At 39.5% G+C, this 26,813-nt stretch overlaps 1 protein-coding gene across 15 annotated transcripts in view; it reads left to right on the top strand.

Annotated features, from left to right (window-relative positions):
* ZC3H12B (zinc finger CCCH-type containing 12B) overlaps positions 1-24,749 on the top strand; it is a 92,946-nt gene extending 68,197 nt beyond the window's left edge. For 9 of the 15 annotated variants that reach the window (XM_039487623.1, XM_039487630.1, XM_039487628.1 and 6 more), the window contains 6 exons: positions 6,093-6,288; positions 6,824-7,599; positions 15,565-15,704; positions 16,532-16,766; positions 16,851-16,957; positions 18,507-24,749. In XM_039487623.1, the coding sequence (XP_039343557.1) occupies positions 6,989-7,599; positions 15,565-15,704; positions 16,532-16,766; positions 16,851-16,957; positions 18,507-19,930 (2,517 nt within the window). In that variant the 5' untranslated portion in view covers positions 6,093-6,288; positions 6,824-6,988 and the 3' untranslated portion in view covers positions 19,931-24,749. The remainder of the gene's footprint in view (positions 1-6,092; positions 6,289-6,823; positions 7,600-15,564; positions 15,705-16,531; positions 16,767-16,850; positions 16,958-18,506) is intronic. The other 6 variants (XM_039487634.1, XM_039487635.1, XM_039487632.1 and 3 more) reach the window with 1 other exon arrangement.
* Positions 24,750-26,813: the final 2,064 nt, after the last annotated feature.

Genomic DNA, 26,813 nt, shown 5'->3' with positions numbered 1-26,813 from the left:
GCTCAGTGTGGAGGGGCAGGGCTTTGGGATATTTCTGAAGAGGTAGGCATGGGGCATGCTCTGTTCCCTCAGGCAGAGGAGAATGTAGCAGCCTGCCTGCTTAGTGAATTGATCCCATTGTTCTTAGTGAATTCCCCCAGGAGTATAAAACAGGTGTAAACATTTTAAGGCTCCTTTTACATTGTCAAAATGGTGTAAAGCAGCCTTATTGTAAAGGACAGTATGGCCTTATAAATGCTTATGGTGCTTTAGTGATTAGAATTGAATTTTTGGACTGAAAAAACTCCTTATCAAAATGTGCTCCATGAACTGTTTTATACTGATCTTTTTGGAGATGGTCAGTAGCCAGTATAAATTGTGAGTTTGAGACCCCAGCCCTCACTTGCTCGTCAGTTGCCTATGATGCAGCACTGAGCATATGGCTGCATATATTTGTTGACTAATAATTAGAAGTAAAGGGTCAATACTAGCTACATTACTATTAGACGGAGGGGGTTTGGTGATTTCCTCCAGTGCTCCCCACTCCCATTCTCCATCCATTGTATTGGAGTTTAAATAAATTACCAAAATAATTGAAACTAGCTGGATTATATTGCATTATTTTGACAAAAAATGCAGAATTTTAAAATAATGTGTGCAGAATTTTTATTATTATTTTTTTTTGGTGCAGAATTCCCCCAGGAGTAAAAGTTGCACTAATCTTTTGTGCATATGCCCATTCTATGGTGTGCATGCACCTTATGGTAAAGATGGGAGTCTTTTCAGCCATCAATACCCATCGGGTACACATGTCCTCATGCTTCTCTGTGAGGGCATGTAAGGGTGAGGCGCACCTGCCACTATTCAGTTCCTCTCACTGACTCACGGCTTAGAGAGACAGCCCAACAGTTGAAGAGACTGCCTGCCTTTTTGATAGCCTTACTAACTACTTCTACAGTTAGAGTATAGTAATAGTTTTTAGTAGCTTTAGTAGTTCAGTTGCCTGTTGCAACCTTTAGATCTTACTTGCTGTAGCATTATTTGATTCACCTAGGTTTAAACACTGCCCTTCGTGCAAGCGAGCTCTCGCAGCTTCGGATGGATACTCAAAATGCCTCTACTGTCTGGGATAATTGCATATTCACAGTAAATGTATGATTTGCAAGTCATTCAGTTCCTGAGCTAGGAAGGATAGGGAAGCTCACCTTCAGGACTTCCTAATGACCAAGTCAGTGAGACCTGCTTCTGAACCAGGCTCTCTAGACCACCTGTAGAGGGACCTTCTGAGCCAGAGTGGACATGGACTCTTTACCTTCATGAGCTCCAACTCAAATTACAACCTTGATAGTCATAAAGTCTATGATGACCGCTTCCTTCTCAGTCAGACTGCAGGGAGCTAGAAGCCTCAGGGACAGGTTGCCCACGAGGGGTTTCTCTAAGAGGAAAACCTCCCCACAGTGCTGAACATTGTCTGATACTTTGTGACCCAGAATGGTTCTCGTAAATTATTGTGCACTTCTTTTCCTGAAGTTATTTTGCATTTCCTAAAGTTCTTTTGCGTTTCTGCTGCTGGAAGGCCTGTCCTGGATTCTCCCCCAAAGCTAGTTGCAGTTCTGTGGGTAGTGATTGATGTAAATGAAGTGACATGTGGTCTGATATCTCTGAGTTGAAAGGCCTTACGTAAATGTACAGTTTAATAGTATCAAGTATCAGGGGGTAGCCGTGTTAGTCTGGATCTGTAAAAGCAGCAAAGAGTCCTGTGGCACCTTATAGACTAACAGCCGTATTGGAGCATGAGCTTTCGTGAGTGAATACATGCATGCATCCAACGAAGTGGGTATTCACCCACAAAAGCTCATGCTCCAATACGGCTGTTAGTCTATAAGGTGCCACAGGACTCTTTCCAGTTTAATAGTAGTAGCGGTGTTCAGATACTATGATGACGGGCACTCTCCAATTGCTCCATACTAAAAAATAAAAATAATTCCTTGTTCAGATAAATCTGTCAGCTTCATTTGTGAAGTGGCTTCTTACTTCGATTATTAAGTTTATTACTCTTAAAATTATTAATAAAAATAGAATAAATTGATAATCTGTACTTTGCAAATATGGTGGATGCCATTTCAATTCTGTTAAATACAACTTTTTATTATTAGCATCATTTTCCAGAGAACTGATCCTGTCCCATTGACTTTAATGTTAATGGGATTTGGATATTGGCAACTGTCATGCAGCTTGTTGACAACTTTTTGACAACCTGGGACTGCCACTCTCTGTGGAAAGCTCTGGCTACAGGCAGGCTTGTGGGACTGCAACCAGGGAAGACAGCATTGGGATGTGCCAAGCCTAGGTCCCCAGTGCCAGAGCAGGGTTTCATTGAACAAGGGGAAGACCAATTTTAAAAATAAAATGTTTTTATTATATTAAATAATACTATAGGTTTATTTTACGTCATTATAATTAATACTAGTCAGCACTTCCATTATTGGCCTTCTAATTTTAGTGGCTATTACATTTCTTTCTGTGGAACAATTCTTTTATCATATTTTTAGGATGGAAAAGCTAGTTCGGGTACTTTTTAGCTTCAAAATAAAAAGGAAGTTAACAGTTTCAGACACTACATTGATTCTAATTATGTTGTATGTGCAGTAATGTTTTTTTTTTTCAAGAAAGATTCTGATACTTATTTTTAGCCAACAACCTTAGTCAATCACTGTACATCAGGGAAGTAATTCTCATATTGCTCTCTGATGTGTTAGACCACAGAAGCTACATAAGAGCCACTTTGATCTCTTGGGGAGCAGGAATCTGTTTTAAAAAAAAGTTTCTGAATGCAAATCTATATGATAGATGCTCTTCTGGATAAATAATTCACTTACTTGGTTCTTATGTATTCCCTTGATAATTTTTTCTTTCTTTTAATCCCTGCTCTCATTCTAAAGGGATGGAAGATGCATGAAAGGGAGTGAAGAAAGGAACATGAAAGAGATGTAAATTTCCTCTAAGTGGTGTTAATGTTCCTGACATAAAACCCAGCCAACTCTAGTCTCTTTTTTGGTCTTTCAGTGTCTCATCTAAGGCCAGGTCTGCATGACAGGCCTATATTGATATAACTACATCGCTCGGGGTGTGAAAAATCCACACCCCTGAGCGACATAATTACACCAACCTGACACCCTGTCTAGATAGCACTATGCGAAGGGAGAGCTTGAGCTTCTCTTGTTGACATAGCCACTGCTTCTCGGGAGGTGGATTAACTACACCAATAGGAGAAGCTCTCCCATTGGCATAGTAGCATCTTCACTAAATCACTAGTGCTGTACATGACAACAAGCCCTTATAGACACCCCCACCCCCACCCCAGTCTAATGGCAATACAGCTCACTGGGAGAGGACACCTTTGTCTATGAGTCTCGATTGAGACTGTGAGAAGAGAATAGGTTCCGGAAACTCTTTGCCTTTCAGCACCTCTCCTTAGTGGTTACCGGATTCTCTGTCCTTTGGGGCCATTGCCAAAAAATTATCTGTGCAACAATAATCTTAACAAAAACAAGATTTATTAAAAACAGAAAATGAAATTAAAAGAAAAGAAATGGTTTGTGTAACATCTAGATAAATACTTCTCATAAACTAAATATAGAAGGCATTTTCATTTTAGTTGCAGAGTAAAAAGAGAAAAATAAATAGCTCAGATTTCTTGAAAGCAATCCTCTCTCTGAACAATCTGTTCAGTCTGTCAGTTTCTCTTTTTGATCAGATAGCAGCAATCCTCTTATTAAGCCCCCGATCGAGGGCTAGCTACTTCCACCACTTTTCAAATCTGTTTTGTCCAGTTAGCTATACATACATTAGGATTTGGACTCATCATTTTTTCTAGGCATGGATTGTTGAGGATACAAAGTTCCTTTTATAATTATTAATAGCCATCTTTCAAATGCTTAGCCTACTTCAGATATCACTTTTCACAGACCACCTTGTCTAGTTGTTTCTTTAACAAGTTTCTTGTTAAAACTCCCTAAGCAATTTTTTTGGCCAAGAAACACTAACTATGGGTAAGGTCCTCAGGCCCTCTGTCAAAATATTGCTGTGTACTTTCTTGTTTCAGGAATTTTTAATGAGTTATGAGCACAAAACAACAAGCCCAAGGCAGTTCTCTCACAGGGCCCTTGTGCATCTCTGTAGTGACTCCTGCCTATCTGCTAGCCTACCATATAGTGATTTTTAACAGGTTCTGGCTTGTCAACTTGATTGGTTACTGTGGTATATTGAAGCATGTAGGGAAGCATGTGATCTGGGTTTTCAGTACTCAGTCTGCAAAAGAGCCAGTCTGGAGCAAGGTGGGTTGAGTTGTCTCTCTGCCTTAGGTTGCAGCCTGCTGTGCCTCTCTCTGTGTTTGGTCGTTGTGTGTTAGATTTCTGTATTCTGAGAAATAAAGTGGTGTTATGTTGCAACCTTTCAGGAAAAATGTTTGTTTGTTTCTAGATTTGGATCACTTGATGATTATCTTGTTCTGTTCATTCCCTCTCGAGCACTTAGCATTGGCCACTGTCGGAAGACAGGATACTGGGCTTGATGGACTTTTGGTCTGACCCAGTATGACCATTCTTATGTTCTAATTCTTTGCGTATGTCATAAATATAACAGTTTTATGTGATGGCAGAAAGGGACTGAAGGGGACTCAGGAAATGTCTATGTGGTAGGGTAATACGCACTATGTGGGGTGTGATTTCTAAAGTGCACTAACATATTGTGCATATGCCATTCCATTGATGGTGTGCATGTGCTTCATATGGTATAGATAGGTGTCTTTTCAGCCATCAGTACCCAATCCTTATAGCTCCAGCATGGCCTAGCCAATTCTGGTTCACAAATCTATTGAGTCTCTCAGTATCTTAGCCCAGGACCTTACCTCTGCTTCCAGACCTGTGTAAGAACCAGGGACAGATTCCACACCTGAACCTAGCATCCCCTGCACCTCACTGCATGGATGTCATCAGTAGAGCAGGCCTGCACCTCCTCAGTTATGGAAGTTATGATAAGCAGTAGAAAGGACAAGACAAACTTACCTGTCAAAATGGACAAGGTGCTCTCATTGGTGCCAGTGGAAATAATTGATTCCACATTACCCTTCAATCCTGCAGACTCTCGATTTACTCAAACTAAAGATCTTAGCTTGATCATGGCGCACCTACTTATTGAGGATCACACGACCGTGTTAAGGTTCTTGAGAGTCCTAAGTAAAGTATTCCCACCTATCAAAGACCCACCTCGGGACTTGAAATCTAGAGCTCACAGCACTCATGGGACTCATCTTCAAGCCCCTGGTTGCCTCAGATCTATTACACCTGTCAGTGAAAATGGAATTTTTGATAGTGATAACTTTGGCCAGAAGAGTAGGAAAGATTCAGGTGTTCATGACTGACCCTCCATATACAGTATTCTACCCAGATAAGGTATTAATGAAGACATATCCTAAATTTCTTCCTAAAGTAGTCACAGGCTTCCATCTCAAGCAACCAGTATACCTACCAGGATTCTTTCAAAAATCTCATGCATCCAAATCTGAGGCAATCTTGCATACATTAGATGTGAGGAGAGCCTACTACCTGAATAGAATGAAACTGTATTGAATATTGCCAAACTTGTTTGTCTTCGCTGAGGGAAAGATGAAAGGCTCTGTGGTTTCAGTCCAGAGACAGTGTAATGGGATTTCTGATTGTATTAAAATGTGATGAGGTGACCAAGGTAGAGACACCAGCTACGATCAGGGCCCCTCCACCAACGGTGCAAGTTGTATCAGCAGCATCACTGAGAAACTTAATATCTGACATTTGTAAAGCTGCTGCTTGTGTGTGAATTCACATGTTCACGTGATATTATACCTGAGGAGAAGCCTCTAAATCCAACACAACATTTTAATCATTATTTTGTTAACTGCTTAAGCTTATACCTCCTAAATATGATAACTGCTTGGGAGTCACCATCAGTGGAATGGGCATATAGACAATCACTCAAAGGAGAAAGGAAAGTTACCCATGTAAAATAACTGGAGTTTGAGATCTATTGTCCATATGTACATTCCACAACCTGCCCTTTCATCCCTTATACCTCAGAGTCCTCTTGTAAGGGATTCTGCATTGAGAAGGAACCAAATGTTGGTGCAGAAGCATGAGCACTGAAGAGCACATGTATGCCCTACAAGTACTGCTGGCCAAAAAGAGTTCCATCTCTACTACGAAGCGCGTGCACATCGTCAGTGGAATGCACATATGCACAACACAGCTCGAAGAACTCCAGTTACTGTACATGGTAAGTAGTTTCCCTTCCCTAATGTGCTTTAATGGAGTGCTGTTTGTAAAACAGTACTATGTTAAAGTGCACCAGGGAACTTCTAGTGTGCAGTACATTAATGCACTTTGGAAATTACACCCCCGTAGTTGCACATTACTCCATTGTGTAGACAAGCCCTAAGTTACAATTTATGTTCTCCAGAACCCTGCCTAGTTATATTTGAGCTAGCCATGGTGCAGGCATGTAAAGACCTTATGAGTAAAAATAATGGATAGTCAATTTCTGTGCTTCTGTATGCTCATACCATATTACTCATTCCCAAAAGCTCCTATGACTGGCAATAAACTGACAGTGTTTTTACTTCAACTGTGAATTTATTGTGTTGGAAGTGTAGTAGTATTGCCATTAAGTTTTATATATATAATTACACACAATTAAATTGGAATCTGAATGGTTGGGGATCTCTCTTGCTTTTTAAATAAAAGCATGGTAGTCAAACGTTTTTGAAGAATTTGACAAAAGCTAATTGTGTGTGTTTGTGTGTTTTATTTAGGATTATATATTGGCTTTGTATACACTAGCACATATCAAGCAAGACAGATGAACTCCAGCCTTGTGTGCACTTTCAATTAGCCTACAAGATGCAATTTAGTATGAATCCCAGGCAGCTTTGGAAGTGAAAGAGAAGTCTGAGATCTCTGGCTGGAAGCTGAACGTGATGACGGCCTGGTCTATGGTGGAGAAGTTGAAAATGGAGAAGAGGCATTCCAAAGAAGAGAAGAATGTGGAACAGGATGCTGGGGACTGCAGTGCTGAATCTGAGGAATGGACAAGCTCAGAAAGTGAGCCTGAACAACCCTGCTTCAAGAACAGCTGTAGCAATACTCAGTGGAGGGAAAAGGAAATTTCTACTAAACCACATAGGCAACTCTGTCGCTCTCCTTGCCTGGATCGTCCAAGTTTCTCACAAAGCAGTATCCTTCAGGACTTGAAACTGGAAGAGTGTAAAATAAACTTGGATAAGGAATACCAGGCTAAAATGGATTTTGCTTTAAAGCTTGGGTATGCTGGAGATCAGATCCAGGCAGTGCTGAACAAGTTGGGAGCAGATGCTCTAATCAATGATATTTTGGCAGAACTCGTGAGACTTGGCAACAAGGGTGAATCAGAGGGACAAGGCAGTGTCGGCAGTAGTAGTGGTACTCTGGTGCCCAGGGGTCCTTGCCCGAAGGAAATGGCCAGCCCTGAACTGTCACTTGAAGATGAAGTAGTGGATAACACTGACAACTTAAGACCAATTGTCATTGATGGAAGTAACGTGGCTATGAGGTAGGCCTCAGTGTAACCTTTTTTCAAATAATACACCAGTATGTTTATATATAAATATTCAATTTGAATGACAAAATCATGTTATGTTGACTATATGCTCCTGTTTAACTTCTGTTTCTTTCACCCACTGTTCAAAATATGTTGATACTCTTTTTGCAATCCCTACCGCAAAAATGAGCTCCCTCCATATCATTCTTTTTGGCAGTCCTCTGCTCCCATAAATCTATTAATTAACCAATAAATAAGAGTTTAGTTATACTGCAGCAAAGGTTTTGTTTTTAAGTTTTTGAAACACTTTATCAGTCTTGTTCTAAAATCTGTAATGGCAGCTTGGACATCAGAGTGGATGGAAGAGTTGTTTTAAAAGAAGCTTGATAGCCAAGACACGGGTAGTCTCAGCTAAGGGTGCTTTTTCAATATACAGTGCTTACCATGGGGAAAGGATCAGTCTATCTTTGGTCTTGTTCAGCTTGAAACAGGAGGAAATTCCCTAGCCAAACTGTGTGATGTGGTTCACTGATGTCAAGATTTCTACAGGCAGTGCTTATCCAACAGGCATTCTTTATTATTGCCATCTCAATTTTCTTTTAAAGAACTCTCAACCTGAATTTTTTGAACTAAATTCAGAAAATTCAATTTTTTTTATAAAACACATTTAAAATTTTATGCTTTGAAATAAATTTAAAAATTCATTTGGAAGTTCTTTATAAAGGCTTTTCTGCTTCCCTGTTGCTGGTTGAATGGGTATTTTGGATGGGCTTAATAACAAGACAAACATTTCTCTGCTCAACTATTCTCCCACCCCTTTTTTCCCCTGTGCTGATATCTCCCTGCTACATCTTCAGTTTCAGCTTTTCTGCTGAGCACTATGTTACAGGGCCTGGGGAAGAGCATGCATGTGAACTGTCTGCTGCATAGTTCATAACTGATATCATCCTGACCATCAACAAAACAATGGAATTGACTGTACACAAAGTAATCTTTAAAAAAATATATATATTTTCTTTAATCACGTTCATTTTAAGTAATCTTGGGTGTTACTTGTGACAATAGTGGGTGTAAGGCCTCATCTACGTGATGCGTGTGGATGTGGCTGTATTGGTATAAAGTTGCTTTATACTGGTATTTCTGTATGAGATGTGAAATACGCTGTGCTGTTAAAAGGCATGATTTATACCAGTGTAACTGTGTCCACATTAGAGATTGAGCCAGTGTTTTAAAAAAAAAAAAATCATACTCCTGAAGTAATTATAATAGTATAAAATGTGTATTGACCAGCAGTTCTCAAATAATGGGGCGTGCCTTCCTTGGAAGGCACAGGAATGTGTTAAGGGAGGTACAAGCTGTGAGCTTTAGCATCTGCTGTCAGCCCAAGGCACCTGGGGATTGTGCAGAAGGGCTGTACCCACTCAGGAGGCGGGGCGGGGGGGAGATAAAGGGAATAGCTGGAGCGCCATCACCAGGGAGGGTCACATGCCCCTTAGCAGACACCTGGGGGGGCCCTCGCACATTCAGAAGGGAACCGCAATGGCGAAGGCGCAGAATGCCAGCAGCTCCTCTGGTGTGGCTGTACTGTTCCCATCCCTTCCATGCAGCTGCCTCACCTGGGTCTATACAGCTCCGCCGGAGGACAGGGGTGGGGGCGGTACCAGTACAGCTGTACCGGAGGAGCTACCTGTGTGGGGCCACTCGGCGGCCCCACGTTCTGCTCCTTTCACCGCTGCGGTTCCTGGGAAAGCCCTGCGGTTCAGTTCAGTGCTGAACTGAACCGCAGGGCTCTCCCAGGAACCGCAGCTTGGATTCAGCACCCCACACTGGCAGCTCCTCCGGTGCGGCTGTACCACTACCGCCTTCATCCTAGTGCTCTGGCGAGGGCTGTACAGACTCCAGGAGACACAGCTGGGTGGAAGGGCTGGGGGAAGTACAGCCTCCTTTTGCCTGAAATCAATATCCGGTGCAGTGGGAGGACAGAGCCCCCCCCCCCCAGTAATGTGGTATGGGGAGTGGATGGGAAGAGCATGGGGGCCCAGGCTGGGGGCGGGGAGGAGTGATGTGGGGGGTCATGTGGGGAGCTCACATGCCCCACCTTTAGCTGGTGCCTCCCTTTATGTCCCACCTTCCCCTCCTCACCCCCTCAATCCCTCACAGGGAGGTGGAGGGGGGGTGTCTCCGGTTGTCAGCCCCCCGTGGCAGCAGCAGCAGCACAAAAGTAAGGGTAGCAATGGGACGTTAAGTCTGCTGTGAAAATTGATATTTGTTAATGTCACTTTTCACATTGCCATCCTTACTTCTGTGCTGCTGCTGGTGCAGTGTTGCCTTCAGAGCTGTATGCCCATCCAACAGCCCCTGCTCTCTGTTCTGCCTTCAGAGCTGGGCAGTTGTACATGTAACTTTTTGGAGGAGAGGGGGTGTAAATAACTACAGACATAAAGAAGGGGGACCTGATCAAATAAGTTTGAGAACCACTGGTATAGACCAGTTCAGACAGAAATATTATTTTCAAATTGATGGTATCCCTTTAATCAACATATGGTAAGAATAAAATAGTAAATATTTTTCATGTTTGTTTCTTGGACAATGTAGCTAAATTGCCAGATAAGTTACATATTTAGGACTATATTCTGTCCTGGTAAAAATAGCAGCATCTCCCCAGTTTAAATACTTTGATCAACAGAGCTGAACTTGGTGCTTAGACTCCCTTTGCTGGTCCCTATGCAGCAAGCTCTTTAAAAGTAGATTTTCATTTTGAGGTGAACACATGGGATTAACGTTCAAATGTTTAGCTTTGGTCTGGTATTTTCCCCAAATTTTGGAACTATCAAAGATATCCAGTCAAATATAGAGAATTTGCCCAGAAATAGGACCGCGTGATTTTCAGTCACTGACTTTGCTTTTGACACTCTCCTCCAATGGCTTTTTATCAAAGAGACATATATGCATTTGTTCTAGTATTTCACTTGATATTTTTTCATGGGCCTTCATATTGCTTACGTATGGATTATTAAAGTTGTGTGGTTTTGGACTATGTTGATCAGCTATCATTTTAATTATGATATTGGTATTAGTAAAACAGACCACATGCAAACATCTGTTTCTCTATACAGTAGACAGCAGTTCTCAAACTTTTGTACTGGTGACCCCTTTCACATAGCAAACCTCTGAGTGCGACCTCCATTATAAATAAAAAACACTTTTAAATATATTTAACACCATTATAAATGCTGGAGGCAAAGCGAGGTTTGGGGTGGAGACTGACAGCTCACGACCCCCTGAGGGGTCCTGACCCCCAGTTTGAGAACCCCTGCAGTAGAACCTCAGAGTTACAAATACCAGAGTTACGAACTGACAGGTCAACCACACACCTCATTTGGAACCAGAAGTACACAATCAGGCAGCAGCAGAGACGAAAAAAAAGAAAAAAAAGCTAATACAGTACAGTACTGTGTTAAACAAAAGGGGGGGGGCGCAGTTTTTTAAAAAAAGATTTGACAAGGTCAGGAAACTGTTTCTGTGCTTGTTTCATTTAAATTAAGATGGTAAAAGGCAGCATTTTTCTTCTGCATAATAAAGTTTCAAAGCTGTATTAAGTCAATGTTCAGCTGTAAGCTTTTGAAAAAACAATCATATCATTTTGTTCAGAGTTATGAACAACCTCCATTCCCAAAGTCCTCATAATTGAGGTTCGACTGTATTACTTTTGAGCATGAAAGAGGATGTCTTGATGAGCTTTTTAGAATTCATGGCATTGCCTTTGTCTTTCCCTAAAACTATAGTTTTAACAAAGGTTAAGATTCATAAAGATCGCTCATAAACAGTTTCCTTTATTCCTTCCCCAAAACAACAGTTTCATAAAACTTTTTAATACTAATTCTACAGTATATTGTATGAAGTCTGTGAGATACTTAACACATCTATGCATAAGGGGGAAAAAAGTACACAAAATGATGACAAATCTGCTGGGAACACAAGACATTGATTGAAGTATGTTTCCAGGTGTGATGCACACCTGCTCTAAGGAAGTGGCAAGGTGTATATTTCAGTGCATGAGGTCTTATTTGTTTGCAGAAGACAGAACATGATTAACAGATTTCTTTAGTTAGTACCAATTTGTCCTGGCTTTAACTCAGTGTTTCCAGAAGTTCTGAAAGCTGAGTGGCCACTGCTGTCCTTCTCCTTCAGGAAAATGAAATCAATTGCAGCCCCTGTGATTTCTTTCCCGCAACTCCAGATTGTAGTGTAAAAAGTGTACACATCTTAATTATTCTATCTTTCATTCTCTCCCTCCCACTAGTCTTAAATGCCCCCTTGCTCCCTCCTCCACACTTCAGGAAATGGACGTTTCATGATGTCTCATCATCTATGCTTTGATGAGCAGTAAAATAGTTAATGATGTTGATGTTTAGGGTGATATTCTGTGCTATGCCTCTGAGGCCTTTTCTACCTAGTAAAGTTTCCTTGATATAACCTATGGTGTGAATTTAGAAGGTTAAAAGTATAACAATACCTGTTTAACTATAGCAGGATAACTGGTAAAACTTTCCCATGTAGACAGTCCCTAGGAGGTGACCACAGAACTCAGAGCCGAGGGAGAGACAAAGTAGTTTGAACTCTTCTCTGCGCACACCCAATCCTGGGGTGCTCCAGGGTTTAAGAAGTTCCCAGTCTCTGCAGCCTCACAGTTCTGTCTGAAATCTTCATAGGGCTGAGTACTATGACCCTGGCCCTGATAAGCAAAAAAGGTAGTTCCATGTTTGTGTATACAGAGACTAGGCAAAGGCCCAAATGTAAATTTTGACCCACCATGTAATATTTCTGTTGAACAATACATCACAACTGTTTTGTAAATCAATACACCATGAAGTAGTAATTGGAATGTGAAAATAAAAGCTGTGCCATTAATAGCAAGTTTTATCTTTGCAACTGTGCAGCTCTATAATAAAATACTAATTTTCTAATGTAAAAGTGCACTGCCCAGCTACGTAATGTTAATTGTCAGTATTGGCTAATGAGAGAATCAAAGCAGTATTCCTAAAATTTAGTTGCCAGAATATCAGAAACTGGCAAAATTAGTTGCAGTTCACCATTGCTCGATTGCTGCTTAATAACCCAACTACATTTCTAAAAACAGTATTAATTTCAATGGACTGTTTATCTTTTGGAGTTTGTGGCTACCTGTATGTGCCCTAAACAATCACTGGGCTGTCAGTTTGGAAGGTGGAGGTTTAATGGGAAAACCCTAAATGGGGAATGTTTTGGCTTACAGCTCTGATTTGTAAAAAGCATGATTTTGTTTGTAAGTACAGTAACTCCTCGCTTAACACTGTAGTTATGTTCCTGAAAAATGCGACTTTAAGCAAAACAATGTTAAGCAAATCCAATTTCCCCATAAGAATTAATGTAAATGGAGGGGTTTAGGTTCCAGGGATTTTTTTTTTCACCAGACAAAAGACAATATATTATATGTATATACACACACTATAAGTTTTAAACAATTTAATACTGTACACAGCAATGATGATTGTGAAACTTGGTTGAGTTGGTGAAGTCAGAGGGTGGGATATTTCCCAGGGAATGCCTTACTGCTACATGATGAACTAGAACAGCTGACCCCTCAAGAGTTAACATGTTGTTGTTAATGTAGCCTCAGGCTCTACAAGGGAGCACAAATGGAGGGAGGGGAGACACACACTGTGTGTGTGATGTGTATTGCTCCTTTAAGTACGCTGACCCCACTCTAAGTACATTGCCTTTTTAAGTAGATAAGCAAGTTGAGACAGCAGCTGCTACCAGCAAGCTCCCTCCGTCCTGAGCCCTGTCATGTCCCCCCGCCCTGCTCTATGGAGATGAGGCAGGAGTGGGGGGGAGGGGGACATCCTGACATTAGCCATCCCCTGCCCCGCACAGCAGGCAGGAGGCTCCCAGGAGCAGCTCCAAGGCAGAGGGCAGGAGCAGCACATGGCAGTGGGGGGAGGGACAGCTGAACTGCCGGCAATTGATAGCCTGCTGGGTGGCTGCCGCACAGGGAACTTAGGGGAGTGGGGAGCTGATGGGGGGCTGCCAGTCCACCCTGGTTCCAAGCCCCCACCAGCTAGCTCCAATGGGCTGCTCTTTTTGCAAGCAGTGGACCAAGTCGGCGGCTGCCAAACCACGTTATAAGGGAGCACTGCGCAACTTTAAACGAGAATGTTCTCTAATTGATCAGCAACGTAACAATGAAACAATGTTAACCAGGACGAGTTTAAGTGAGGAGTTTCTGTATATGGCAATTGGTGAATCATCATCCAAGTTATTTTATGAAATATATTCAAGTGCTATTTTTAATTTTGCTCTGAATTTTGTAGTACCCTTGTACGCTATTTTAGCTCTAAAGACTGATGCTTGCAGACTTTTAAAGTTTATGCTCTTCTACTGAGTGGGTGTAGTAGTTGTGTGGGTGTCCAGGCACTATTATTTATAATCTTTTTTACAAGATATCACTTTTTCACTCTAACCAAGTAGCTTATAAGAAATCTGCAGTTGTACATCTGTGAAATGCACATCCACAATGGGTAAAAAAAAAAAAGTTAATCATACCCCAAACTGAAATATCTCAAAATACTGTTTTTTAAATACAAATATAAAACAGACAATACACTGAAATAAATTACTTTTCCAAAATGCGGGATCTGGTCTGGGTTCTCACATACAACCAAAATACCAGTGAGTGAGCTGTAATAGATTTGTACAGTTCTCAGTTATTTTTCTACCCCATCTGGCCTCTCTCCTCCATAAAACACATTTAAAAAGTGTGCAGTTAAGATGTTTTCTACAATAAAATAATCAGAATTATTACATATATCAAAAAAATTTTCTAATATCCCTATATGCATGCATGCATGCATACACACACACACACACACACACACTCGCACAGAGTAAAATTAAGTCACTGGTGAGAAATTAATCTACTGATCAAATAAAATACTAAGGCCCTGATTCAGGATAGCAGTAAGCATAATTTAATGTTAATTCTCACTGACTTCATATGATTTCATTTGCAGTGCTGACTAGTGCTCTCCTGAATTGGGCATGAAAGGCCTATAACATCACTTAAAGATTTAGGACCTGTTCCTGCAATTCACTGCCTACCACTGTAATGTAGCAGTACATCCATGAACACAGTGAGTTGCACAATCAGGACCTTAAATGATTTTCAGCAAATTCTTTAGAAATCCATATTTCTCTAAAACTAACTTATGTTGTGTGAAAGTAGAATGAATTATATTGTAAAAATAAGAATGGATTAAAGAAATGTTGTATGTACCTTTAAGCAGAAATAAGAAATGTTGAAATACAGGTGCCAGGAAAAGAAACATTAGGCATAAACAATGGTGCTAATGGCAAAACATTAACAGAAGATGGGTAGTAGTTAGTAAGAAAATAAGATATGCATGCCTAGCCCAGGTAAACTTATCTGATTCTGCTCCCTTTGTTATCTTGTTAAATTCTCATCCTTTTATCTGTGTAAATAAGATAGTTTGTGTCTTGCATGGGGCTCACATTATCTGGGTGTTATTAGCAGAAGCGCTGTGCTAATAAAACAGAGTGGTCTGACAAACTGTGAGTCCTGAGTCTAACTTTGACAGTTGCCATTTTCGAAAGTGAATCAAGTTTGTAGAGTGATTTAAAGACGCTTCATCTGAATTGTATGCTATTGAAATACGACTTGATTCACTAACAGAGTAAACTATAATCTTTGAGAAATCCTTGATGTTTCATTCTCCTTTTAAAAAAAAAAATCATTTAGAAAAGGAGTAATTTTTGTCAAACTCTTGCTATTGGTGAAATCTCCTATTTGTTCTTTTTGTGTATAGGTATTATAAAATGCCTATACCATGACAGTAAGCATCATTACCTAGTTCTTTGTTGTCATTTGCTAACTCTTTCTGAGCCTAGTTTAAACAAATACTTTGCCATATTTTTAAGCCATGGGAATAAAGAAGAATTTTCCTGTCGAGGAATTCAGCTAGCTGTTGAGTGGTTTCTGGAGAAAGGACACAAAGATATCACTGTATTTGTACCTGCGTGGAGAAAAGAGCAGTCTCGACCTGATGCACCAATTACAGGTAGCATTTCAAAAAGATTTACTTTCATCCTGTGGTAAAATAATTGTATTATTAAAAGATTGTAGCAAAAAATTTCTTGGTTTAAAAGGATTATTTTAAGCATGGAACAAATAATTTGAGGCAATGTTAATTCAGTAAAATGATATTTTGCCTTTCATCCCAAAAGATACTCCCAACAGCTTCACAAACTTACGCATATGTCACTACTGAAATAGTCAACTTTTGGGTGGAGGATGGCGACCAGAAGGTTCAGCACTCAAATTGAAACTGAGGGAGTCCATTATAAGTACCTGCAAGTAGGAATAATCTAGGTTTTTCTAATACTGATAAAATACGTTTCTGTCCTGTGGAGAGAAATATTAATATTTCCTCCCAATGACAAGGATTTTAGGAAGATAAGGATAGCTTTTTGGCCTGACTGCACCTGCTTTATAGTTGCCAAGCAGCCCAGGATTCCTCTGACAGAGGTGGAATCCTTGGATGGTGATGTAGAGCAAGCATAGACTTTAGACCACAGTATTTGCACGTGTATTGAGCCAGGAATAGCAGGTTGATTGTACAGTGCTGGTGGAATGGGAGTGGGTGAGAAGCCTAAATATTTGTAAAGTGCTTTGAAATCCTTAGAAGAAAAGTGCCATATAAGTCTCGATGCTTACATTTCCCTCCATGATCACAGCATCTGAGCATATTGAATGCAAAGTATTATTGTTAGTCAGGAACTACTGAACTCCCTTTCCAATATAAAGTTAAAAAACAATTTTTAGTGAGAACTTGGAGTGGCTTGTTTCTTAATGCAGTTATTTAAACCATCTAAATTTATCTTGCAGATCAAGAAATTTTACGTAAATTGGAGAAAGAAAAAATTCTTGTCTTCACCCCATCTCGGCGAGTTCAGGGAAGAAGGGTGGTCTGCTATGATGACCGGTTCATAGTAAAACTGGCTTTTGACTCAGATGGCATCATTGTGTCAAATGACAATTACCGGGATCTTCAGAATGAAAAGCCAGAGTGGAAGAAATTCATAGAGGAACGCCTGCTCATGTATTCTTTTGTGAATGATAAGTACGTTCTTTCTTGATATTGTGGAATTTACACTTAAAGTTCACAGTGGAAAGTAAAATTGATATTTCATCTTTTTTCTTCCAGATTTATGCCTCCTGATGATCCTTTAGGACGCCATGGTCCAAGCCTTGAAAATTTCCTAAGAAAAAGGCCTGTTATTCCTGAACATAAAAAACAACCATGCCCTTATGGTAGGTACACAACAGTCAGATTGAGTTCTGTGTACAAAGGGAGACTTAGTAAAAAGTTAGTATCATGTAATTAGATTTCCCTTAAGTTTTTAAAACCAAAACCTGGCTTGTTTTACACCTCTACCTCAATATAACGTGACCCGATTTAACACTGAATCAGATATAATGCGGTAAAGCAGTGCTCCCGGGGGGGCGGGGCGGGGCTGCGCACGCCGCTGGATCAAAGCAAGTTCAATATAACGTGGTTTCACCTATAACGCGGTAAGATTTTTTAACTCCCGAGGACAGCATCATATCAAGGTAGAGGTGTACTTGCTAGCATCCAGATTGGACACTAGCTTCTATCTCCACTTTTTTTTTTTTTTTTAAAGAAACATATATAGCAGAGCATTTGGGATAGGGAAATAGTTCAAAAGGTGAGAAGACACACAGGTTTTCAACTGTGAAGCCCTGGGTCCAAATTCATAGTGGATATTTATCCACATTAAAAAGCCATCATTCCATTTTGTATAATTTTACTCAAAGGAGAAGTCCTGAACTGTGTAAGTTCTGTGATAGTGATATTCCTTTGTCTTGTACAGCAATGAGCAGATTATCAGTGCTCAACAGTTATAATACGAGGGAGAGCACTACAGTTCACAGCTGAGCTGAGCAGGAGACATGCTCAGTAGCTGCCCTTGTATATACAAAACTCCAGATTACTCTATCATAGGTGCCAACTCCCTGGGTGTTCCGGTGCTGAAGCACTCACGGGGAAAAAAAATAGTGTGTGCTCAGCATGCATCAGCTATCCCCTGATCAGCTGTTCGGCAGCCCCCACTCCCTAGTGCCTCCCACCCACCGCCCATCAGCTGTAAAGTGGCGGGCGGGCGGTGCTGGAGAGAGGAAGCAGAGTGGGGGTGGGAAGAGGTGGAGCGAGGGTGGGGCACTGGGGAAAGGGAGCGGAGCAGGTAGAGGCAGAGCGAGGGTGGGGTACACTTGAGGAGGGGCAGAGTGGGGGTGGGAAGAGGTGGAACGAGGGTGGGGAATTGGGGGAAGGGGTGGAGTGGGGGCGAGGCCTCGGCAGAGCAGGGATGGAGTACCTACCCAGAAAAATGAAAGTCGGTGCCTGTGCTTGTCTCAGTTCTTTATTTTCATAAGCATCTACTTTCACTCTACAACTCAAAAAGTATTATAAATAATACGGTATTGAACACTGAATCTTTTTGTTTAACTCATTAGAGAGAGAAGGTGGGTGACGCACTATCCTTTATTGGACTAACTTCTGTTGATGAAAGAAAAGAGCTTTTGAGATGCACGGAGCTCTTCTTCAGGTCTGGGAAGGTACTCCCAGCCTCACAGCAAAATGCAAATGGAACAGATTGTTTAGCATAAATAGTTAACGCATAGTGTAAGGGACCATTCCAGGTAGAGTGGCCCATTAACACCTCTACAGGCATCGGACAAAAAGAGAGGGTTAGTGGGTTATAGATTGTTTAGCTTACTGTAATATAGCTTTCTGTGGGATTGATTGTTTTTGACATGTTTAATTTGGAGACTTCTTTTGCAGGCAAAAAATGCACCTATGGACACAAATGTAAATATTACCACCCAGAACGCGCAAATCAGCCTCAGAGGTCAGTAGCAGATGAGCTTCGAATAAGTGCCAAATTGTCTGCTGTGAAAACTATGAGTGAGGGAGCTTTGGCCAAATGTGGCACAGGATCATCCATTTCTAAAGGAGAAATCAATTCCGAAGTGAAACGCATTGCCCCAAAACGCCAGTCAGACCCAAGCATTAGATCAGTTGCTGTGGAACCTGAGGAAAGACTGTCAGTAGCTCGGAAGTCAGAAGCCAACTCTGTCCCTTCTCTTGTTTCTGCATTAAGTGTACCAACAATCCCTCCTTCAAAAAGCCATGCTGTTGGTGCATTAAATACTCGTTCTGCAAGTAGCCCTGTACCAGGTTCATCGCAATTTACTCATCAAAAATCCTCACTAGAACACATGGCTAGTGTGCAGTATCCTCCCATACTGGTCACCAATAGCCATGGCACTTCTGTTAGCTATACAGACCAGTATCCCAAATACGAATCTTTAGGGGACCATGGCTACTATTCCATGCTCAGTGAGTTCTCCAATTTGAGCATAAGCAGTATGCGTAACACAGATTATTATGGGGCTGATGCAGACCAAGGGATGTACTCTAGAAATTCAAGCCCCTGTCCTGACACTCGCTTAAGCCATACAAGTAATGATTCTTATTCCTCTTATAATGATTTGTATCTGGGTGTAGCAGATGCCAGAGCAGAAGACAATGTGAAGGTCCACAGACTTTCATCCCAAAATCGTCTTCAGCCTTTTTCCCATGGTTACCATGAAGCCTTAACTAGAGTTCAGAGTTATGGAACTGAAGAGCCTAAACAACTCCCTCGCAAACAGTCTGTTTCCCATTTAGCACTGCATGTCCAGCATCCAGTTGTTGGAGCACGGTCCAGTTGTCCAGGAGACTACCCAGTGCCTCAGAATGTTCATCCATCAGCCACTGCACAGCCAAGCCGTGCCTTGGTCATGACAAGAATGGACAGCATTTCTGACTCACGGCTTTATGAAAGTAACCCTATGCGGCAGAGAAGGCCACCCCTCTGTCGAGAGCAGCATGCTAGTTGGGATCCATTACCATGTGCTGCTGATACTTACGCTTACCACTCTTATCCACTGAGCAACAATCTCATGCAACCATGTTATGAACCTGTAATGGTAAGAAGCATGCCTGAGAAGATGGAGCAACTGTGGAGGAATCCATGGATTGGGGTATGTGGAGAGCCACAGGAACAACATATTATTCCAGAACATCAGTATCAGACATACAAGAATCTCTGCAATATTTTCCCTGCTGGTATTGTCCTCTCAGTAATGGAGAAAAATCCCCATATGACAGACGCACAACAGCTGGCAGCTATAATTGTTGCCAAATTGAGAACAGGGCGTTAACATGTTAGAGCTTCTTTTTGAACTCTTAAAGACAAATAGTATTGAGTGTATAATGGGCAGGATCTGGAGGAAAAGTTAAAAATAAGGGAAGTTGGCAAATCTATTGTAAATATTTTCTAATTCTGTACCCTATAGCAATCATTAAATATATGTGTGAGGCACTATATAAAAGAAGATTGTATTGTAAATATAATGAATATTTTAGGATTTCAAAAATAGGGCATTTTAAAGGTATTTTACAGGAAGTGCATACATTTTTGCATGAATGTATTATTTAACTAAGAACTACAAGGTTACACTTTTAGAGTCTAAAGCTGTTCATTCAAAACTATTGTTAGCAATTATATTGCATGTATCAATGTATATTTCAATTTGATTCTAAATATATAATTGGCTTTTCAAAATATGCTCTATACATTCCAGGATCATACGACTTTGGCTTTGACACTGCATTCCTCTGGGTCAACTATTTTTTTTAATGGGATAACTTGCCAACAATTAAAATAATCCTCCGTTTGTAAAACAAACCTGATCTATTCCCTTTTTCACTTTTAAATGTCAACATAATTGGTATCTCTTAGCTTTTAAATCTATCCACCCAGGGCTTGATCCTGTAAGGTTTGCTGAGCACTTTGGCTCCAATCCAGAAAAGCATTTAGACAAAAGTGCTCAGCATCTTGCAGGATTGAGTCCCAATTCAATGTTAAAAGTAGGATAAACTGTAGCCTTCCTCTTCAGAAGTACCGAGTACAAAATGTACAATAGTACATTTTAAAGGTCAGTTGTAGACTGTCACTTTACTTATGCACTGTTCATTACTCACCCTCAAGTGGAGGGGAAGGTAGTGGATGTTAATGTGTGAATATCCAGTTTAGTAGAAACTGCAACCCTTCTTTTGTGGTTAGGGATAGTATTTGAAGGGTTAAACTTACACTCCAGCAGATGAATAGATGATGTTTAAAAGGGGAGAGGGGCTGGTTCTGAAAAGGGATGCTACATCTTTGGCTTGCTGCAACCTGGCCTACTTTGCACTTCAGGTTGACCCAAAGGTGTGTATTTTCCTCCTGAAGGATTTTAAAGCTTTTACTTTGACAGGCAAGAAAAAAAATTCTGTGTGGCATTGTTTGCGCAATTAGTATTTTGCTCAGGGGTGGGAACCTTTGTAGCTAAATGCCTCCATAAGAGGCGTTTATTGGTTTTTTTAAGCTGCACTGAATGGACGCCCTTTTTGAATCTATGTATATTTCAACATTTTGAACCATTACTAACTCGATATGTCTCGAGCTAGGACTTGTTGACTTCTACTGTAGTTTTTTTCATGAAAGTTGAGAAGGCCTGGTTTATGGCCTTTTGTTTCTTCATGAGAAGGTGTGACACTGCCTAAATGTTTCTTACTGTGAAACACACAGAACGTGAGGCTGCAGTCAGGGTTGTTTCTGGTGTTTTGATAATGGCTTGCATGCTGCTTTCTGGTTCTGTTTGTCTGAGGACCAAAGACTACTCCATCACTACTTCCACTTGCTACTGTAAAACCTGCATTGATTCTAAGTATCTTGTGGGCTATTTATCATGTGCAAAATGTGAAAGAGTTATAGATGCAATTAAAGTAAATGTATTAGTATGTTGGCTGTTCACATCATTTCACACATGATAAATATTCTAGTGTCCACACAGGTACCGCTCAGACTACTTACATATTTTGTCATGGCCATATCATTATGTGTTCAAATTGCATTAAACTTGAAGATTGTTTTCTTCATGCCTGGAGTATTAAAAATAATTGTTTTAATTAGTTGCAGATCATTGCTGTTAATAAAAATGAACTAATCTTCAAAAAGTTAGAAAAATATTTTTACTCTTGACCAACTTTCAAAGCATTTCTTAACTAGCATTTTATATTTTTTAATTTCCAATTACTTCATATTCTCTTCTCTTTTATGGTAAAAGCAGCTGAGAGTAATGCCTCAAATAACCAGAAATGACCTTTTGTTTGTTGATACAAATTGTATCTCTCTTTTTCTTGATTGTATAAAAAAACTGTACAAAAACCATCTCTAGATTAACCTCAGTATTGCATTTTCACCATGTTTGTGACACTGTGTGTCACAGGGAAGTAGCCCATGGGTAATTATGAATCTTTTTATTTAAAATGGGCACTTGTAGTTTATAGACAAACAAGGACAACTTTTCAAATCCACTTTATTACAGTGTGCACAGATATTGTGTGTACGCTTAAAAGCATCATATTACATAAGTTATCTTTAGTCTATTTATTAAACAAATACATTCTTGCAATGGAATTTTATGTAAAAAATGTCAGTGTTAATTAATCATCTGCATGTGTTTATAAATAGAACTGTAACAATATAACTGCTGTAGACCCTGCTTAACAGGTTAATTATACCTGTATGATTTAGTTTTTAAATGAGGTTTTGTGTACTCACACTTTCCATCTTGCATGGAATTAAATGTGTATGTATTAAAATGTTTTCCTTCTCCCCACCTATACAGACTCTTGCAAGACGGTTTGATAGAGATGTCTCTCAGAATACTTTATTTGTAATACTGAGCAGAGGTTACTGCATAAGGTTTTGGATGGTTTATGGAGATAACGTATCTTGTAGGAATTGTCTAGTCATTTTAACTCTTTCACTGACTTTAACCTGATAGTAAATTCAGTCTTCTTCAGGGCCTTGTTTTTATTAGGAAGGAGTGAGAGAAGAATCCTAGTATAAATCCAGCAAACCCTTTCTCTAAGGCACTTCTTTGAAGGCATTTTTTTCCTAAGATGAGCCAAGAATGTTTACATTGTGTAGAAATATAGAAAAAAAATGATGAAGTCTTGTAGAAATGGTCTGCAGAATTTTTGCTTGTAAGTTATTCCTCTTAAAAGTAATAATTTATAAACATGGTTTAGTCTCTTGATCAGCTAATTTAACTTAGAGCATTCAGCGATCCACATACGTTTTAAGATGCCAATTCAAAACACTGACATTCGTTAACCTTCAGCACTTAAGGTTAGAGTTCTTCAAACACAGAAGAGTTGATCTCAAGAAACACACGATCATTAGTGTCTTATTGTAAATATGAGTTTGTATAAATGCTCTTTTTGAGAGCACAATATTTAAATATACTTTTAAATTTGTGTAATAGAAAAATTCCAGAATATATATTTAAAAAGAAAAAAAAACCCTCCAAAGATTAATGTAGTCCTAGATAAAGAACAGCAAAAAATAAAATTGGGTGAAATCTTGACCTATTCAAGTCAGTAGGGCCAGGTTTTCATCCCAGGGCTCCCTAGCTTGCTGGTCTTCATGTTCCTCAGCTATCTTACTTTTATGTAGTTTTTCACTGAAGATTACATTACCTTCAGTTTATTAGGCAACTGAGTAATGATCTGGAATAAACTAAATGTATTTCTGGAATGTTACCTGAAGCTACTTAATGTTTTTGTAAATATCACATGGTATTTAGTATTGTATTAGCTTGTGTATATAGATTATTTGACTACTATTAGTCCTGTTGGCGTACTATTGAGCGACAGTAGTTTGCTTTATCCATTTGTAGAATTAAACGTTACTGTTTAATTGTTGTAAACTTTTATAAAATCTCTTTGGGTTTTTTGGTTGACCCAAATATAATGTAAGTCTCAATGACAAAAAGAGTGAAAATGGATGTTAAACCAGTACATGGTCTTTGTAAATCACTGTACTAAGTGTGCAATGCTCTACCTGATGCTGCATGTAATGCATTCACTAGCATGGCCGTATTTTTAGCTTTTTGTAAAGTTTTGATTAATTTAACTGTTTTTAAAATGCAAAGAATGTGTATGGTTGATAAGAACAAACTGTAAAGCAGACTGACTAAAGAACTTATCACCAAAGTACTTTATTTATTTATTTTTATTTTTTTAAAGCCAGTTTACCTCTGAAAATGTGAATTTTTGCCTTTTGGAGTGATTTGTAATGACTAAAAAAATCAGAGTGATCAAGGTGTGAATGAAGAAACTTTCCCATATTATCCACTTTTAAGAATTTTACCATAACAAAACATTTGGAAGATGGCATGTATATGGTTCAGTTTCCTTACCACCGCCTAAGAAAACTCCAGCAGGGCCATACTGTGAGCCCAGTCTTATTCCACAGCAGCATGTGAGAACAGCACTGTTCAAAAGCAGCACAGTAATTTCAGAGAGATGCTGTTCTGAGGAATTCTTAAGTATTAACCTGTTTTGAACTATCAATTGATTACTTGAATGGGGAGTGGTGCAGTAAGTTCATAATGTTGTTCAGACCATTAGATGTTTCACCATTATATGCTTCAACAGTAAAGGCTGAGTTGACAGCTTTTTTTTTTTTAAATGACAGAGCATTTCTCTTGCAGAGGGCTTCTTGTTGCTGAAAGAATGCTGTGTGTATGTGTATTATATGTAAAAATCCCACCACAATATTTCAAGCTAAAGAATGTAAGTTCACTATCACGTAAAAATCACAGTATGCTTTCCCTGTTACACTATTTGGTTAGCCTCTGAGGAAGAAGCATAATCTGTCACTTTGGCCTGTTTTATTTAGAACATGCATGTAGTGGTGGTTAGTGATGTAGTGTGCAAAGTCCCCATAAAACTTATCTGAATGTATTTAAAGGTTTGTCAGTGGTATTATGAGGCAAACATAGAAAACTTTTTAGGTTGATTGTAAAATATTACTTGTTCTCTCCCCCCAGTAATGTGTAATGGGTTTGCACAACTATTAAATATGATCAGAACACTTAATGTTATGCATTATATATGGATTTACTTATTCAATAAACTTATGAAAGTCCCTGCACTACCTGTTTCTAGTTCATTACTTTAGGTAACTTGGAGTATGAAAAGCATTCTGATGTGTCCAATTTCATTCTAAATTTGTTTAGGATTACGAGATTAAATCTGAGCTTTTTTACATACTGACATTTGCCAAGATCCTGCAAGCACAGAAGTACATGAGTAACAAGTCCTCCCATTTAGCTAAGAGGACTATTCATGTGTGTAAAAGTTACTCAAATGCTTAAGTGCACCACAGATCAGGGGCAAAGTGAGGGGTTTTGCATTTCAAAGTAAAAGGCATTGTCTAGGAAGCTGAAAAGTGTTGATTGTTAAAGAGAAACTGAACTCAGAGCATAATGGATGGTAAATAAAGGAGGGAACTTTTTAAAAAAACAAATGCTTTCTATGCATGCTTAGTGTAATTACCTTTTTTTAAAGAAATTTCAGTTTATCTTTAAGAGAAATCAGCTCTCTCTATGCAAATATACAAGTGACCCAATAGTTTTATCTAGCTTTTTAAATAATCTTGTCCCTTCAGATGAAATGTAAGCCATAGAAACACATCTTTCTAATGTTTTTTTAAGATGCCTATTCTTTTTAATTAAAAAAATAAACCATACTTACTGATAACATGAACCAGAGTTCTTGTGGGTAGAGGCTTACCTGAGGTGAAAACATTTAAAAAAAAAAAGAACAGTCAAGAAATGGAAGTGCACACATTATGGAAGATGCCTTTAAATCTAGACGAAGAAGAGTGAGGAGTTAGGAAAGAAACCTATGCTAAATTTGGAAAAAAAAAGTTTTATACAATGCTGATTCTGCACAGAAACGGATTTGTAGACTTTCTATGGACATTTCAACTAGTACATCATCAGTAGCTTACACCTACTGTTTTAAAAATTCTTAGGGCTTTAATTGCTTTTCCAGGTCAATCTGTAAATGGAAACCTAAATTAACATGCCCCAATAATATAGGTCATTTGAAATCAGTTTTAATGCCTCCCTAAGATGTGCTTCCATAAAATGGTCTCATGCCACATTAATCTGTTTAGAATGATATAATGCACCTCAGGGCATGTTAATAAATGTCGGTACCACAATAACCAAGTCAGTACACAAAATATTCTTCCCAGTTCAATGTCACGCTGATCTGTATTCAAAGCCAAAAAGTTATCTTACTAGCTTTACTAATTAGCTCCATTAATTAATATACTAATATTAGTTGCTGGATTCAAATTCTGACATTGGGAGCCAGGGACAATTAATTCAGATGTACTGTCCCTGACTCCCCAACCTCTGTTTGAAGGGGAGCCTCAGGCCTTTAATCCCTCTTATGCAGGTGGAGGAATGCAGAAGCTATCAGAAAGTGGGTTGGTCAAAGACAAAGGGAGTAACAGTTCAATGGCATGCTTCCTCCCCCAAGAATCCAGACTTCACTGTGCATTGCCTGGACCCAATATTTATCCCTGTGACAATTTATCAGGTATCTCCCCTCACCTACTCATGGCTGTCTAACGTCCCTTTGGTCATGGTCTTTCAGATAGCTTTCAATGCACAGGAATGATCCTGTCTCAGGAAATCTTATGTGGGATAGGAAAACATATCTACCATGTTCCCTTCACCCAGTCCAGTTTTACTTCTAATAAAGAAAGCAACCAGGTTTGCTTGCAAGATTTAAATTCACAATACTTGATGTACATGTTTCTAATAAAATAACAGAACATCTAGAAGATAAAGGAATCAGAAGTTAGATGTATTTGCCAAGATCACTCTTCCTGCCTTTCTAAACTGCTACATTTACTTTGATAAAACCCCCCAAACTATCAGATACGATAACTGGTGGCTTACTCCCTTGTTATCTGTCTTCTGAGCTGGCTGGTTTGTATATGTTCAAAAATTTTCAGTACTCTCTTAATTGCTTTCTATATTACTGGACTTACTTAGGCACATAATTTTAATGGCATTTAGGTTTTAGGCCTTGCAATGCTCAATGGATCAATGCCTAAATACCTTTAAAAATACAGGCCTTGCTGTTTATCTGTACTTTCTCATTTGTAAGAGCCTTTGTTACCTTTAATCT

The sequence above is a fragment of the Mauremys reevesii genome, linkage group 9, assembly GCF_016161935.1.
Source record: "Mauremys reevesii isolate NIE-2019 linkage group 9, ASM1616193v1, whole genome shotgun sequence".
Lineage (NCBI taxonomy): Eukaryota > Metazoa > Chordata > Testudines > Geoemydidae > Mauremys > Mauremys reevesii.
The sequence above is the reverse complement of the archived record's forward strand: the minus strand, read 5'-3'. Positions and strand labels throughout refer to the sequence as shown.